The sequence below is a fragment of the Canis lupus genome, chromosome 10 (assembly GCF_011100685.1).
Source record: "Canis lupus familiaris isolate Mischka breed German Shepherd chromosome 10, alternate assembly UU_Cfam_GSD_1.0, whole genome shotgun sequence".
NCBI classification, from domain to species: Eukaryota; Metazoa; Chordata; class Mammalia; order Carnivora; family Canidae; genus Canis; species Canis lupus.
The window spans coordinates 29,444,466-29,460,463 of NC_049231.1; the positions used below are offsets into that span (position 1 = coordinate 29,444,466).

General features: G+C 38.2%; 1 protein-coding gene and 1 long non-coding RNA gene across 16 annotated transcripts in view; one reads left to right on the forward strand and one right to left on the reverse strand.

Moving 5' to 3' along the window:
* The window catches only part of RBFOX2 (RNA binding fox-1 homolog 2), a 275,598-nt gene that overhangs the window by 223,846 nt on the left and 35,754 nt on the right, over nt 1-15,998 (forward strand). For all 15 annotated transcript variants that reach the window (XR_005365632.1, XM_038550702.1, XM_038550705.1 and 12 more), the window contains 2 exons: nt 11,133-11,276; nt 14,296-14,349. Coding sequence is in view for 14 of the 15 variants with exons in the window: in XM_038550702.1 (XP_038406630.1) it covers nt 11,133-11,276; nt 14,296-14,349 (198 nt within the window). In the remaining variant the exon portion in view is untranslated. The remainder of the gene's footprint in view (nt 1-11,132; nt 11,277-14,295; nt 14,350-15,998) is intronic.
* LOC119873636 lies at nt 2,939-12,792 on the reverse strand. Its single transcript, XR_005365634.1, has 2 exons — nt 12,682-12,792; nt 2,939-3,292 (listed from the first exon to the last, which is right to left on the reverse strand). It is a non-coding gene; the product is annotated as an uncharacterized LOC119873636 (long non-coding RNA).

Consider the following 15,998-nt stretch of genomic DNA (forward strand, 5'->3'; position numbering starts at 1 on the left):
CCACCCAGGGATCCCAAGGATAAAGTTTTTAATTGGGGTGATCTTCTGTATGTGTTTCACAGTTTTACATTATATATAATTTTTCTATTTCTTACTCTTAAAAAATAAGTGACTTGCTATGGTTTTTGTTTCAGTGTGATATCAGTTTATGATGATATTACATATGCAAAGGATGCCTTTTGTAATGCCTTTTTGTAGCACTTTGACCTACTGAGAAAATGGAACTAGACATTTTGTGAAAAAATTGAATTATTAGTTGGGGAAAAAAATGTTCATTTACATTTAAATGCCCAAACAGGGCTAGAGCCTCAGAATTTGGGTTATCATAGCAGTATTCAAATACACAAAAGAAATGTATAAGCATTTTTTTAAATGTCTAAATCTAAAAGTAATTTTTCTTGACTAGTGAATTGTTCCACAGAGATGTAAATTCAATTTTCCATGCCCAAAAAATTGTCTAGTAGTGTCATTAGATAAAATAATATTCAGTATATCACAAGTGTTCCTTCTAGTGTGTTCTTTCAGCAATGTGAAATACCCCGATTTTCAATAAATAAGCATATGGGCCAAGATTTCACTTCTTAGAAAATTATTTGATCATGTTTAGGGCATTTACCCTTTAAGAAGGAATTCACATGATCTAATTCCGCTAAGTTTTAATCCATCATGTACTCCATTATAAACATTTATAAAAATGCTTCAAATGCTAACAAACCTAGTTGGTGGGTCAACATAGGCTGTAGTTCCCCTCCCTTTTTTCAAGGCAATGTAAAATGACAATGAAAAGTATCCCAACCCGCTTTCTAAAATATTCAGAGAAAACTGACATTTGTTTTTTAAAGTTGTTTTAGAAGAAATGTTTTGTTATATAATATTGTGACTGTGGCTAGGGAGCTTGAGCCATAGAAATCAGATTGAGTTGGGTTTAGCTCCCAGCTCCTTCCTTTTGCTAATTGTGTAACCATCTGAAAATTATAACTCTAATGCTCATTTTCCTCATCTGTAAAAATGGTGATAATAGTTCCTAGCTGATAGGGTTGTTTTTGGATTACATAGGAAAATGAATAGCAAGTACTTAGGATAATGCCTGGCACATAGTAAAATGTCAGTAAACATTAGCTACAATACTGTTATTTTTTAATTATTTCAAAGAAGGTATCATAGGCAACCTTGATTTATAAAACAGAACAAACAAAAGGGCCGTCCAGTTCTCACTTCTCTTTTGCCATTTTCTTCCCTCACCTGCACAGCAGCTAGTGCCGTAAGACCCATCCCTTTATCAGTGAATTTTATAGCCTGCTCTACAAAAATAAATGAATGAATTACATACGTTTGGGGAAAAGGGTGAATTCTCTTCAGAATTCACAGGAAACCTGTTGACTTTGTTTAGTCCAGTATTTCCCAAATTTATTTAAACACGAAATCCTTTTTCTACAAAATGTCAGTTAACATCCTGTAGAACTGACGTTCTACCCATTGGAAGGTAATTGCTCTGTGATTTTTAAGTGCGCGCGCACAAACACACCTATCCTTTAGATGTGCTTAAAACTATTTTGGGAGTGATCTTCCCATTATATTTTCTTGGGAATAAACACATCACAGTTTTATGAGTAATGAATTTTGAGTAATTCAAATTTGAAATAGTATAATTCAGAAAAGTTCATGAAATTTCACTTTTGTGTAAATTTTTAACTGTTAACAAAATTCAACTGAGTAAATTAAACAGGTCTTATTGGCTGTATTCAGTGATTCATGAATTGGGTTGCATCCAATCTAAGCAGATAGAAAGGAGCTGGGAAGAGCTGTACAAGGCAAGAGATTTTGTAGGCAGAAGGGAGCAGGAACAAGGAATTTATACTGAACATTTGCTGATTGGTTATTGGTTAAAGCAAGGTTAATTTCCTTACATGGAGCAGAGGGAAGTCTTGGAGCAGGGTCAGGGACCTTGTGCTAAGCAAACAAGTTCTGATTGGTTGACCTGGCCCCTTGCTTTTCTGGGAGAGCCCAGCAAAGAAATATAGTTCAGCTTTGGTTTGCTGAACTGGGGCCTATTGGCATGAATGATGTCCTCTTGGACACAATCTAGTTCCTTTGACAGAACCAATGTGAATATTCCCCCAAGTGAAACCTTAATAATTGCCTAATTTCAAAGCTGTCTGAATTATATGGTGATTGACAAGACAGCTCTACTTTTAGCCATTAATAGAAATATCTACTATCTTTTGATAAATTTAGTCTTGAATTTTGCAGTTTTCAGAACCATGTCCCTTATACCATATGTGACTGACTTTGTAACATTGTTAAAATAACTGATTCATCCTATGAGGAGGAGCCTTTTTTTTTTTTTTTAAGATTTTATTCATTTATTCATGACAGACATAGAGAGAGAGGCAGAGACACAGGCAGAGGGAGAAGCAGGCTCCATGCAGGGAGCCTGACGTAGGACTCGATCTGGGTCTCCAGGATCACCCCCAAGGCTGAAGGCGGCGCTAAACCGCTGGGCCGGGGCTGCCCCAAGGAGGATCCTCTTAAAACTTAACTGAAGACCGATCCCACCCCATCCAAAAGAAATTGAAACCAACTAGGAATCATACTTTTGTTCTTAAAATGATGAGATCTTCAGGGGAAATGCTGCAGGATATGACACTTATGTGGCTTACCTCTGTAAGTAAGAGAGATTTATAAATTAAACTGTTCCTAATTTGGGAATAGATAATAGTGATATCAGATTGGTTTTTTTTTTCCTTTACTGTGCCAGTAGTTTGAAGTGAATAGACTTTTCAGCCCATATCTGACTTTTATAAGTGGTCCAATCCACATACTCTATACAAATACAAGTAATTGTCTGTAGCTCTGCTTTTGTATAGTCATTAAGCCAACTAGCCAACATTCTTTGTGTTTTAATATTCTTTAGGGTTTAGAATCTAACATCCCAAAATACCTTTCCCTCTTTTTTTTTTAATGTTTTATTTTGAAATAAACTTAGACTTACAGGAAAGTGGCAAAAATAGTACAAAAAATTTCTGTATCTCCTTCACTTAACTTCCCCTTATGTCAATACTTTACATAGATATGGTACAGTTTTCAAAAGCCAGGCAGTAGGAAGTGTTGGTACAATACTAGTAAGGCAAAATATAGACCTTATTCAAATTTTACCAGTTTTTCCACTAATGTCCCTTTTTTCTGTTCTAAATCCAATTCAGGATTCCACGTTGCAGTTAGTTGTCATGTCTCCTTATTCCAAAATATTTTAATCATCTTCAGCTTATATCTGGAGTAGTAATTCCACCTTCTGAAGAACAGAGAAAGGAAAAAACTTTGTATTAATAGACTTGCTGTTAGGTGATAACCATGTCTCATCTTCGAGGTCTCTGCTTATTCCACCGCAGCCTTTTATGTGTGCATTGGCTGAGGGAAGTATTGAAGGCTCTCATTCTTGAGATACAAAGGTTATTTTGAAAGCAAGCAATATTTGCCAAAATATTTTATACCTGTTAGCTCAAAACACACATGAGCTGTTACATGTGTACATATTGTATTTGAAGATTTTATCAAACATGAATTAGTTCCAGATTACTTTTGAATACACCCATCTATTTTTGCTTCCTCTAAAAATGCAGTAAGTGGTTTTTGTGTTTGTATGTTTTTAGGGCTATAAACCAATAAGAACAGGAGAATTAGTAATTTTGGAAGCTGGAAAGCAGATGTCCCAATTAGTGACAAGCTTAGCAGACCTACACAAACTTCTAAGCCAGTTGTGAGAGAAATCTGAGAAATAATTCTATTTACACTACAAAAATTTTAGAAGTTTCAGAAACTGACAGCCCCAGGTAGAAGATGGGAAAATTCTCTGGAGAGCCTGGCTGACTGACTCAAGAGGAAAGACTTGGAAGATGGACATGTTAGGGGTCTCTCCAACAAACTGCTTACCTCACTGAACTGGAATAAGGCAAAGTCCTCATGCCCTCCAACCCACCCATTCAGAACTACCAGTTTCTTAGCTACCCCACTTAATTCTTCATTGTAAGCAGACAGCCAAGGATAGTTAGATTCCTGAGGGAAACCTACAACATACAAGATAGAGAACAAAAAGAAATTGGGAATAAAAGGAAACTTTTTCTTCGAAAAAACTACCAAAAATGATAATCCATAGCCTTAAAGAGATTACATCTAATAAACAAGAATGAAGTTTTTGTTTGTTTGTTTGTTTTCACTTATTCATTGGGAGACACAGAGAGGCAGAGACAGAGTGAGAAGCAGGCTCCCCACCGAGCAAGGAGCCTGGTAACTGGTCTTGATTCCAGGACCCCGGGATCTCGACCTGAGCCAAAGGCAGATGCTCAACCACTGAACCCCAGGAATGAAATTTTTTAAAAGGGGTGGATTCAGTCTTTTTAAAAGACTGCTGGATTCAGAGAAGAAAAATGAACCTTGAAATTAAAAATATGGCAACAAAATGAAAAAACTTTGTGGGAAGGCTGAAGGATGAGATTGAAGAGGTAGAGGTCTGCAGCCTCTCTCTTTTTTTAAAAGATTTTATGTATTTATTTGAGAGAGAAAGCACGAGTGGTGAAGGGGAGGGGCAGAGGGAGAAGCAGGTCCCAGGGAGCCCCACATAGGGCCATGACCTGAGCTGAAGGCAGATGCTCAACTCTGCAACCCACTGAGCCACCCAGGTGCCCCAATGTCTACGGTCTCTTATCCACAATTCTAAAATCCAAAAATGTTCTGAACATCAGATGATTTTTCATAAGTTGGCAGCAAAACTCAAAACCTATATATATCTTTGTCACATTTATATGAATGCATATAAAGAAATATCACTGTCTCAAGTCTGATGGAGTTACATCATGGGTTTTACACCCATTATTACCTTCCTAAAATCCTAAAAATTCTGAATTCTGATATACATTGGCCCCAGAGTTTTCAGATAAGGAATTAAACACCCATTTTTCCAGAAAATCAAGTCAAAATCCAGAGAGAAGATAAAAGAAAGAGTTTAGAAAATTAGAGACCAGTCCAAAACATCCAATGTCTAATACAAATTCCGGAGAGAGAGACCAAATGTGTAGGGTGGGAATCATCAACAAAATAATTCAAGAAAGCTTCCCAGGACTGAAGGACATTAATTTCCAACTTAAAAGAGACTGTAGAATTACCAGCAAAATAGATTAAAATAAACCCACATTAAGGCATATTGCTAGGAAATTTTAGAACACTGGACACATTGGACAGTCTCCAAACCAGAGAGAATGGTGGAAAACATTCTAAAGGAATTTTTTTCAACCTAGAATTATATACCCAAACTATCATTAAAATGGGTTCATTTAGTAGACATTTTCAGACATGAATCAAATTCTCACAAAATTTACTATGCTGAATTAAATTTCTTCTTCCCATTCAGCCTCACAGAGGTGAAAATAAGAAATGAAGTCATCTCAGGAAACAAAAGGAAAAAGAAGTATTGAAGAAAATGGATAATCCATAAATCAAAATATTATTTCTGAATTTATCAAGAGATTCCTTATTATCTCATATTACATGTTAAATGTTGCTATGAGAGAGACTTGGAAAGTAACACTTTGTCTCATATTGCCCAGAACTCTCTTTTATTTATTTTTTTTTAATTTTTATTTATTTATGATAGTCACAGAGAGAGAGAGAGAGAGGCAGAGACACAGGCAGAGGGAGAAGCAGGCTCCATGCACCGGGAGCCCGATGTGGGATTCGATCCCGGGTCTCCAGGATCGCGCCCTGGGCCAAAGGCAGGCGCCAAACCGCTGCGCCACCCAGGGATCCCCAGAACTCTCTTTTAGACCATAACAGCACATTTGTTCACAGTCCATAGTTAAAATATTTAAATTGTTTCATAGAGAAGTCAAAACTAATTCATTTCATAGTTACAGGAATTTTAAAAGTTTGAGTTCATCAAACATTTTTAGTCCTCATTTCTAGAATGAGGCTTTGAGACTTGTAAATCTGATTTGCTCTTCAGTGTAAAGAGCCCTGGACTCCTCTGCAGTTGGGACAGATAGCCAGACCTCACTGGGGCAGCTGAGTTGTTTAAAGAGTAGATCTATAGGGACACCTACATGGCTCAGTGGTTAAGCATCTGCCTTCGGCTCTGGGTGTGATCCCTATCCAGGGATCAAGTCCCACATCAGGCTCCCTGCAAGGAGCCTACTTCTTCTTCCTCTGCCTGTGTCCCTGCCTCTCTGTGTGTCTCTCATAAATAAGTAAAATCTTAAAAAAAAAAAAAAAAAAAAAAAAAAAAAAGAGTAGATGTATAGACGCTAGACCCAGGATTGTACCAGCAGTGTCACTGTCAGCCCTTGCCATAAACTCTCAGTGCACAGACTCCAGCCTCTTCTGTTTCATCTCCTGCCCAGTGAATAAATCAGGTCAGAAAATGACCACAGAAGGGAAGAACAGAACCTTGGGAGGTTGTTTATATGGTTGGTAACGTGGCTCAGTAGCTAACAATAGGAAATAAAGCAAACCAATGGTGTAGACTAATATTTTTCTCAGAACAAACAGTTCTGCTGTCCACTTTTCACAAAGTTATAGCTTAAAAACTTTTACTTACTATTTCTGTCTGATTTGTCTATTTCAACAAGTAGTAGTTGATATTGAGGTACACTTAAAGTTGGGGATGTCAGATGGGGAAGTATCTCTTTTTTTTTTTTTTTAAGATTTTATTTATTTATTCATCAGAGAGAGAGAGAGGCAGAGACACAGGCAGAGGGAGAAACAGACTCCATGCCGGGACCCCAACGTGGGACTCGATCCCAGGTCTCCAGGATCACACCCCAGGCCGAAGGCGGCGCTAAACCGCTGAGCCACCAGGGCTGCCCAAAGTATCTCATTTAATTACATTCAATATATATTTCCTATTCCTATGTCCATTATGTACAGAAATCTGCTCCTCAGCCCCTTTGAGTATCAGTTTGGTAACTGTCTGCTGTTTTCCTTTGAGTGCCTGTGTGCTTGCTTTTGCCGGGTTTTCTTCCCCTTGCTTTTCCTCCCTGACCTGCTCCTCTTCCTTCAAGGTATAGAATATATGTCATTCTTGTATAGCTTTCTCTGTCCCTTACCCCCATGGCTGTCTCCAGCCCAGGGAAAGTCTTGCTCCTCCCAGTGAGCGTCCTGAGAAAGTGGGATACACATTTGTTCTCCCTTCCTTTTTTTTTTTTTTTTTTTTTTTTTTTTTTTAAGATTTCGTATATCCATTCATGAGAGGCAGAGACATAGGCAGAGGGAGAAGCAGACTCCCCGTGGGGAGCCTGATGCAGGACCCGATCCCAGGACCTCAACTACTGAGTCACCCAGGTGCCCCCTGTTTTTCTTTCTAAGGAGAAGGAGGAAGCATGGGTGCCATGCCAGACAGGAGACCTAGCACATGAAAGTCAGCCACCTGGTTTTTAGTTTCTGCTCTGCCACTTAATATGTGACCGAGGGCACCTACTTAACCTCTCTGTGCCTTCTCTGCACTTTACTTTCGGCCTCTGTCATTTGGGGTAATAATAGTGCCTATCTCATAGATTATTGTGAGGATTAGAAAAGATAATACATGTAGATTACAACATGACATAGTGGTTAAGAGCATGTACTGTCCTCCTGTGTTTGAACCCCTGATCCACTGCTTAGGCAATCCTTGTGGTTTTCAGATTCCTCATCTGAAAAGTGGGGTAAAAAATAGTACCTCTTACATTCTCATGTTTTTGTTTCTCTTTTTTTAAAAGATTTTATTTATTTATTTATTTATTTGAGAGAGAGAGAGAGGCAGAGACACAGGCAGAGGGAGAAGCAGGCTCTGTACAGGGACTCAATCCTGGGTCTCCGGGTCACGCCCCGAGCTGAAGGCAGACACTCAACCGCTGAGCCATCCAGGCATCCCCCTACAGTCTCATGTTTAAAAAAAAAAAAAAAAGTGCCTAGTCTTAGGGTTTGTTGCAAGAATTACATTAACTATAATACACAAAATGCGTAGGCCAGTGTCTGGCAAATAGTAAACACTATTTAAGTGTTCATTGTTATTAAAAAGCTTACAGAAGGTCTGTCAGATAGTATGCACTCAAGAAATAGTTACTATGTAACAAAGAATTCCCATTTTTTCAACAAAATTCTCTAAGTGGAAAGCAGAAAGGATTTAAAGGTTTAAAGAGAAGAAAGCAAAGCCACAACATGGTGCCACTGCCTCCTGCCATAATTGTGACAATGAAAATGACAGTACTTAGAACAAATAGAACTCTTCCAGCTATTCACAGTTGAGTGTAAGTTAGTATAGTCACTTGGGAAAACTGGCAATATCTATTAAGGCTAAATTTAGGTGTGTCCTTAATCCAGCAAATCCACTCCTACATGCATATGCACCCAATAGAAATGACTATTTGTGTGCACCAAAAGACAAGAATGTAGCAAGAATATTCATAGGAACATAGGAACATTATCCCTAATAGCCAAAAACTAGAAGCAGCTCCAGTAAGGCCTGTTTGTTTATAAAACGGAAGAAAAATATATGAATTATAATAGCATGTGTATGTGTATAGACAATGCGTAAAAGACGACAAACACAGAAGAGTACATACTGTGTATAATTACTTTTCTTTCTTCTTTTTTTTTAAGTTCAAAAACAGCCAAACTAATATGGAGTCAGAAGTCAGCATAGTGGGGACCCTTTCACAAGGAGACAGTGACTAGGGTGCTCCTAGAGTTCTGTTGCTCCATCTAATTTGATATTTACAAGGGTGTATTTTCTCTGCGAAAATCCATTCCTGCTTACGATTTCGGCATTTGTATCTATGTTCAACTGCAGTTGTAAAATATATATTAAATCAGAAGACTTGAGAATTTTGGAAATGATAATTTACTTTTTCAATTTGCCAAGTGTCCCTAGAATTAAAGACTTCATACTCTTAAAGAATGTAGGTGTTAAGGGACACCTAGCTGACTCCTTCGGAAGAGCCTGCAAACTCTTGATCTCAGAGTCCTAAGTTCAAGCCACACACTGGGTGTAGAGATTACTTAAAAAAAAATAACTTAAAAAAAAAAAAAAGTAAGTATTCACTACAAGGCAGAAAATTATCCAGTCTGGCTTCTATCCTTAAATTGTGTCTTCAGAGCCTTAGAAACTTGGAGTAACAAGTATGTTGGGCAACATACTTTGAAATAATCATCAGTTTTCATTTATCCTGCCACCTCATTATAGTATTACAGATTACATGAACTATGTATAAGTTATCTATAAAACTATGGTTTGGAACTAGAGTCAACCTTTATAACTTTTATCAGAGTGATGTACTGATACCCTGCAGATCAGATCTAGTCACTTAAGGTTTGGTTGAAGAAATAGTTTTATGGGCTCCAGCTGTGAGATACAAGAGGCAAGTTTGAAGGTGCTTGAGTGAGCATTAGTTGTAATTGATGCTTACGCTTGTTGCTTATTGCTTTGGTGTCCATGATGCCATTTTAGTAACTTAGTGAGTTTCATCTTTGAATAGAATTTGCTTTGTTTGGTCTGCATTGTGCCCAGATTGATGATTGAAAACCTTACACTTTCACTGAACATTGCTTCATAGCTCTTCCCTTTTCTGCTATTTTTATATCATATGAATCATTGCACATTTAAGCCATCTGCAAGGCCTGAATGGAGTGAGATAAAAGCTGCCATCACTTAGATTGACACTTGAAAGCTAGCATTCATTCCGAGTTTATTCCTGATTGTCCTTTATACTTTAAAGTCTCGAACTTCATTTCGAGATGGTTGGTAATGTCTCTGAGCCAAAAGTATTTGTGATTCAGTTTTTTACTTGAACATTGGGTCAAAGGGAGGGGATCTGTTCTGCGTCACTCAGAAGAATCTGTTAGGAACTCAGTTGTAACTCACTTGAGATGCTAAGAACAGTGAGTTCCACTCTTGGTTTATTTTTTATTATTTTTTAAAGATTTTATTTATTCATGAGAGGCAGAGACACAGGCAGAGGGAGAAGCAGGCTCCATGCAGGGAGCCCAATGTGGGACTCGATCCCAGGTCTCCAGGATCACGCCCTAGGCCGAAGGTGGCACTAAACCGCTGAGCCCCCCAGGCTGCCCCCACTCTTGGTTTAATCAGCTCAGTGAGCCCTCCAGTTTGGCATGCACTTTGTAGGCAATACATAGGGTGAAAACATAGGGTTCCTAAATTGCCAGATGAATATTTCAAAATAAATATGTGTTTGGAATACCTATTGTATCACACCTGTTAGATGTTTGTCAAAAGTATTTCTCAACATGGCAGCTTTTTTTGAGGATTTAGGGGGAGGTGTGTGGAAACGCCTGCAGTGTTGCAAAAGAGATTGCACCCACACTTACATGTACCTTTCACTGCTGGTGTACACAGACCTAGCTTTTACATGACATGTTTACATGTCATCCAGTAGGCTGCCCAGAGCCCATAAAGCCTCTCCCAGCAGATTTTGTGAATAGGGTTTTGCTCTGGGCTGCAGGAGCCTGGGGTCCCGTGCTGACATCAGCTGGAATGACGTGGATGAGGAGGAGAGTGCCGATTGGTTTCTGAGTAAGAGCTCTTTCAGGTGGAAGCCCATTGTCATTAGGTGTCACCTCTTCATGAATATTAGGATACTTAGGTGACCTGAAGTCATAAACGCTGGAACTAATAGAGGGAATGAAACATGAAAAGATCCTCTTATTTCCTAAACTGATAGGCCAAAAATGCAGTGATCTGAACTACATACAATAGACTACATTTTCAAAATGGAAAGATCTCAAAAATGGAAAACTCCACTAAGAATCTAAGAATAATGGTACAATTTTTGTCTTCAGTTTTCATATCTCTTATACCTAGTGGTTTGCCATGTGGTCTTGGGCAGGTCACTTAGTATTTCTGTTTTCTCCCACTTCACTAGTGCACTATAAAATTCACGAGACCTCAACTTTATAAACGGTAGCAATCTGAACACAGATAACATTTTTGGTTTTGTTTTTTTCCCCTTTGAAGGGACAACTAATTTTTGCTTAAATACACGCTGTTTGAGAATGATTGGGGTTGGGTGGGCATTAATTATTTTACATAATTCTTATGAAGTAATTGTGTTTATTTTTCGCTCAATGTTGTCTGTCTCTTTGCCCTGCAGACGGAAGGGGGAGCACAGACAGATGGCCAGCAGTCACAGACACAAAGTAGTGAGAACTCAGAGAGCAAATCCACCCCTAAACGGCTGCATGTCTCTAATATTCCCTTCCGCTTCCGGGACCCTGACCTCCGACAGATGTTTGGGGTAAGTCTCTGGAGTCCTTTTGTGGGTTTTAGAGTGAAAATATAATCTAAAAAAATTTTTTTTCAATTTATTTGAGAGAGTGAGCAAGCCGGGACAGAGGCAAAGGGAGAGGGGGAAGTAGACTCCGCGCTGAGCAGGGAGCCCAACACTGAGCTCAATCCCAGAACCCTGGGATCATGAGTTGAGCCAAAGGCAGATGCTTAACCAATTGAACCACCCAGGTGCCCCTGAAAATATAATTTAATCCACCTGCTGTATTTAAATAAATCATTAGGACATTAGGATAAGACTGCTGCACACAGGTTGAGAGACATCCTAAGGTAAATCAGTGTTTTCATCGGTCTTCAGTTCTGTCACCTAGCGCCATCACTCCTATCATTCTATCATTGCAGGTTCTCACATAACCAGGTGACCATGCAACCTGATTTGCCTGGAACCTGGGGCCACTTGAGACATGAGCCTTTCAGTCTAAAATCAGGACAAAGACAATAATCCTTCCCCTTTGGAGTGTTACAAGTTCAATGACCTAATGTTTGTGAAGCAGATGGTACTTTTGTTTTTACTTCCCTGCTCATAACTCAACAGCGTCTCAAGACCAATATCTAAGATCAGGTGTAGGTGGTCAGTTTTCTACCTCTGATGTATGTTTCCAGCTTCAGTTTCCTCCCAAAATCATCATCATGAAAACAAAGCATAACAGCAAAGATTTAAGTTATTGGAATGTGAATGACTACTGGAAATCTTACGTATTTTCTGAGCTTATGTATTGTCAGATTTCATTTGAGGGAACTCTTAACTTGAACTAGGAATAAGAGACCATGGTTTAAAAAAAAACTTCATTGCCATTGCTGCGTGGTGCTTTGTCAGGAAAGCAGGTGCCCCGCTTGAACTCCCGGTTGTGGCCACTTCGTGGCGACAAGATCCCGGAGCAAAGTTTTGTCCCTGACAGCTGAGCATCTGGGGGTATTTTCTATACCTAAGCCAAGGCCAGTGCTGAGATTTAATAATATTCTTGGATTACTTGAAGAGCCTTTACACAGAAAACAGTAGCCAACTGTTCATCTCTACAGAAAAGAGAACAACAGAAAATATAAAGGGCAGCTTAAAGAATTGAGGTTATGTTTAAGAAGAAGCTTCCCAGGAATATGAGTTATTAGTTTCTCTACTGAATTATCAGAGATAATATGGAATCCTCATCTCTGGAGATCGGTGAAAATGGAGTACATTGTCATCTGCCAGAAGTGTGTTTTCTCTCAAATCAGAAAAATTGTGTCCATTGAAGATCTGCTTAGGCCAGTTATCAGGGATTTCTTGAAATGTATTATGCCCTTCCTATAAGGCTGCTAAGTGCAAAAAAAAAAAAAAAAAAGAAAGAAAGAAAGAAAATTTTCCTTGTAAGGGATACCTGATAGGGTTGCTCTGTCCTTTTCTGCATGGTTAGTGTAACCTTGGAAGGACAGCAGCAGTGGTAAAGAGGAGAGATTCCATCCTTCATTTTATTAGCTGTGTAAAGTTGACAGATGGCTTCCTTCAGCCTCATTTTCCTTAACCAGCAAAGGAAGGCAGTCCTTACCCTAGCAGGACAGCATAAGGACACATTAGAAAATGTAAAAGGAAAACTCTTAAAACTCCATTCAAATCTCAGTTGTTTGGATAGGCATAGAAATAAAACTAAATGCCCTCCTACCTAAAATAAGACATTTTCCTCTTTCCTTTATTTCCTAATGTTCTGTTAAGTAATGGAACTGGAATCAAGCCCAGAAGTCTTACTCTAGAAAACTTGGGCTCTTAGTACATGTTTTCTGAAAAAGATAGTAATGATTCAGCCCAGTGAGAAAGCAGGATTTGTTTTGCACTTTTCATTTTTTAGTTTTTTCACATTTCCCGAAGTCTGACTTGCAATCCAAGTGACATAGATAATTGGGCCTATGAGTCCAGTAGTCAGAAGGAAGTGGGGCCAAAAAGCTATCTGGAGATTAATGCACATTCCTTCAATTCAGTTCATCCACACATTGATTCTAACAGATGGTCTTGTCACCTTCTACATGCCTTTCCTCCGAATAACCACTGTGTTCAATGTATGCTCCTCTAGTCAGCTGTTGGACCTACAAACAGTTACTTAGGCTTCATATTTTTAGCTTATTTCCCAAATGTTAAAATATTTAATTACAAAACAAAGATATTACTTAAAATGTTCTTGATGTTCATTGCCAAAATATTAAAAGGGAAAATAAATGAAATCATGTGTAATGTCCTTGAATGTTTAAGTACAATGGAAAACGGCATGTAGTTTGTAGAAATGAGAACACAGATACGTATTTATTGACTTGGCAAGCTGTTTATGGCATATTAAGTTTAAAAAAAAAAAAGTAATACTTAGAAATAATATCCTTAACAATGTATGCCTTAGGAAATGCAGAGAAGGCTGTGTACCAGAATGATAAGATGGTATGTGTGCAGAGGATTGTCATTATTTTGTCCCTCTTTTCATTTTCATTTATCTGTATTTCCTGCCTTTCTTACAGTGAATATGATTTACTTTATAAATTAAAAAAAGGGGGGGGGGATCCCTGGGTGGCGCAGCGGTTTGGCGCCTGCCTTTGGCCCAGGGTGCAATCCTGGAGACCCGGGATCGAATCCCACATCGGGCTCCCGGTGCATGGAGCCTGCTTCTCCCTCTGCCTGTGTCTCTGCCTCTCTCTCTCTCTCTAGGACTATCATAAATAAATAAAAATTTAAAAAAAAAAAAAGAGGGAGAAGCAAAACACAGCCTTCTATAGTGTATCTTTCTACTTCAGATTTGCTTCTTAAAAACTGGGACATTTAAGAAGGAGAAATTATTGGCTCATTAATGAGGGGAAATCAGAAACTGGTATTGGGGACTACCAACAAATAGAAACATGGAAATTGAATAAGTAGTTAAAAGGAAAAAAAAAAAACTACTCATTTTTCAGGAGAAAATAAAGTATGTGGATAAGAAGCTGATCCTGAATAAATGTTTTTATTTTTGTCTCTGCAGCAGTTTGGCAAAATCCTAGATGTAGAAATTATCTTTAATGAACGTGGCTCTAAGGTAAGCTCCATCTCAGTATTAAGGGTGTCTGGTTTCCTTTTAGTTTTAAGTAGTAAGTAATCAGAAAACTTAAAGCTGTTTTTCAAGCCTGCAAAAAGTATCCTCCCTTACCTGGCTTGGATCAGATTATCTCTAAAAATAAGTAACCACATGGCCAGACTTTATCCTAGTACTTAGTTTGGGGGAGGGAGGGGTGGGCTTGGAAGCAAGAGAAGTGTGAGGAGGGAGATCCGGAGCAGGAGACACCTGCCCTTTATCAAACTGAAATTGCCCTCACCTCATTTTAAAGGGGAAGAGAGAAGACTCAAGTGAATTTCTATGAGAATTCTGTTGTGAATTGTACCAGAACAATTCAGCTTTTAACAATCAGACTCTGAAATGACATACTTAGAACAAATTTAGTATTTCGATCCTTCAGTTGACTCTCTTTCTCTTTTGGATAAACTTGATGAGGCATAAATACAGGGAGTAGTGACTCAGGAATTCACTGTAAGCTGATGCCTTCCTTCGAGTCCTACCCAGACTTCCCAGTCAAAACCTAGGTACCTCTTCTAGGATACCTCTTCCTTTGAGTCCTACCCAGACTGGCAAGCTTCAGAATGTAGAATCCCTTCAATTACAAATAGTGAGTTGGGTTTTTCTGGCATCAGAATGAATGTACTAACGGTGCACAATTCGATACAGGTTTTCTAAGCGTGTTTTCTATGAGAACTGAACAATTTAATTAAAACTCATTTCCCCCTAATAATTTACTATTTTAAATTCCCAATCTATATTATTTGAATTTCAGTGCACTAAAATACGCAGCAGTGATTTTAGGAGTGAGGGAATGATGAAGTCTGACAGTGGTTCATTAAAACAATATTTAATAAACTGAGTTTAGAAAAGTTTCATTTGACAGTTTTCTTCCTTCCTCAATAAGTGAACTATGCCACACAAACACGATCAGCTATGGTCAAGCTTGTAAATACTGCCCTTGCTGTGTTCCCTTCTACTTAAATTTTTAGGTTAGAACAGTTTGAGTTAATTTTTCATTTGGTCATCTTTTCTGGCTATTTGAAAATAGCCAGCCCTTGGCTATAATTAAATCTCTAAGAATATAATTTGAGAAAAGCTAAATAAAGTGAATCAGTGAGTTAATATTTACCTCTTCAGTTTCCTACTGTAAATTCACCATACCTTGGGAATTAATAGCCTATATCTACAGGGAGTTACATACCTCCTGCCCCATCTAAACTAACACAAATGTATGTACTGTTCTAATACTCCTGATTATTATTCCCTTCCTTTATAGACCACATCAACACTGCTAGTGTCTAATTCTGATTATAATAATTATTTGTTAATTATGAAAGAGGTAACTATAAGCTTCCAGTTTTCAGTTAAAACAAAAAAAAAAAAGATTAATATACCTATACAGAACTTTCTTCAGCACTTAACTTGGTAAGTATTTTTAAAATGAAATCTGTTTAGCCTATAATGTAAAACTATGCTTGTAGTTTCTTCACAGTGGATTTCTGGCCCTTTGCTTTCATTTTTTGTGACCTTTTTATCCAAGGTGGAAAAGTGACAATGGTTTATAGAGATGAGAAGCAACATATCATGAATATGTGAAAATTCTATGCTATACTGTTTATCCAAAGTCATAG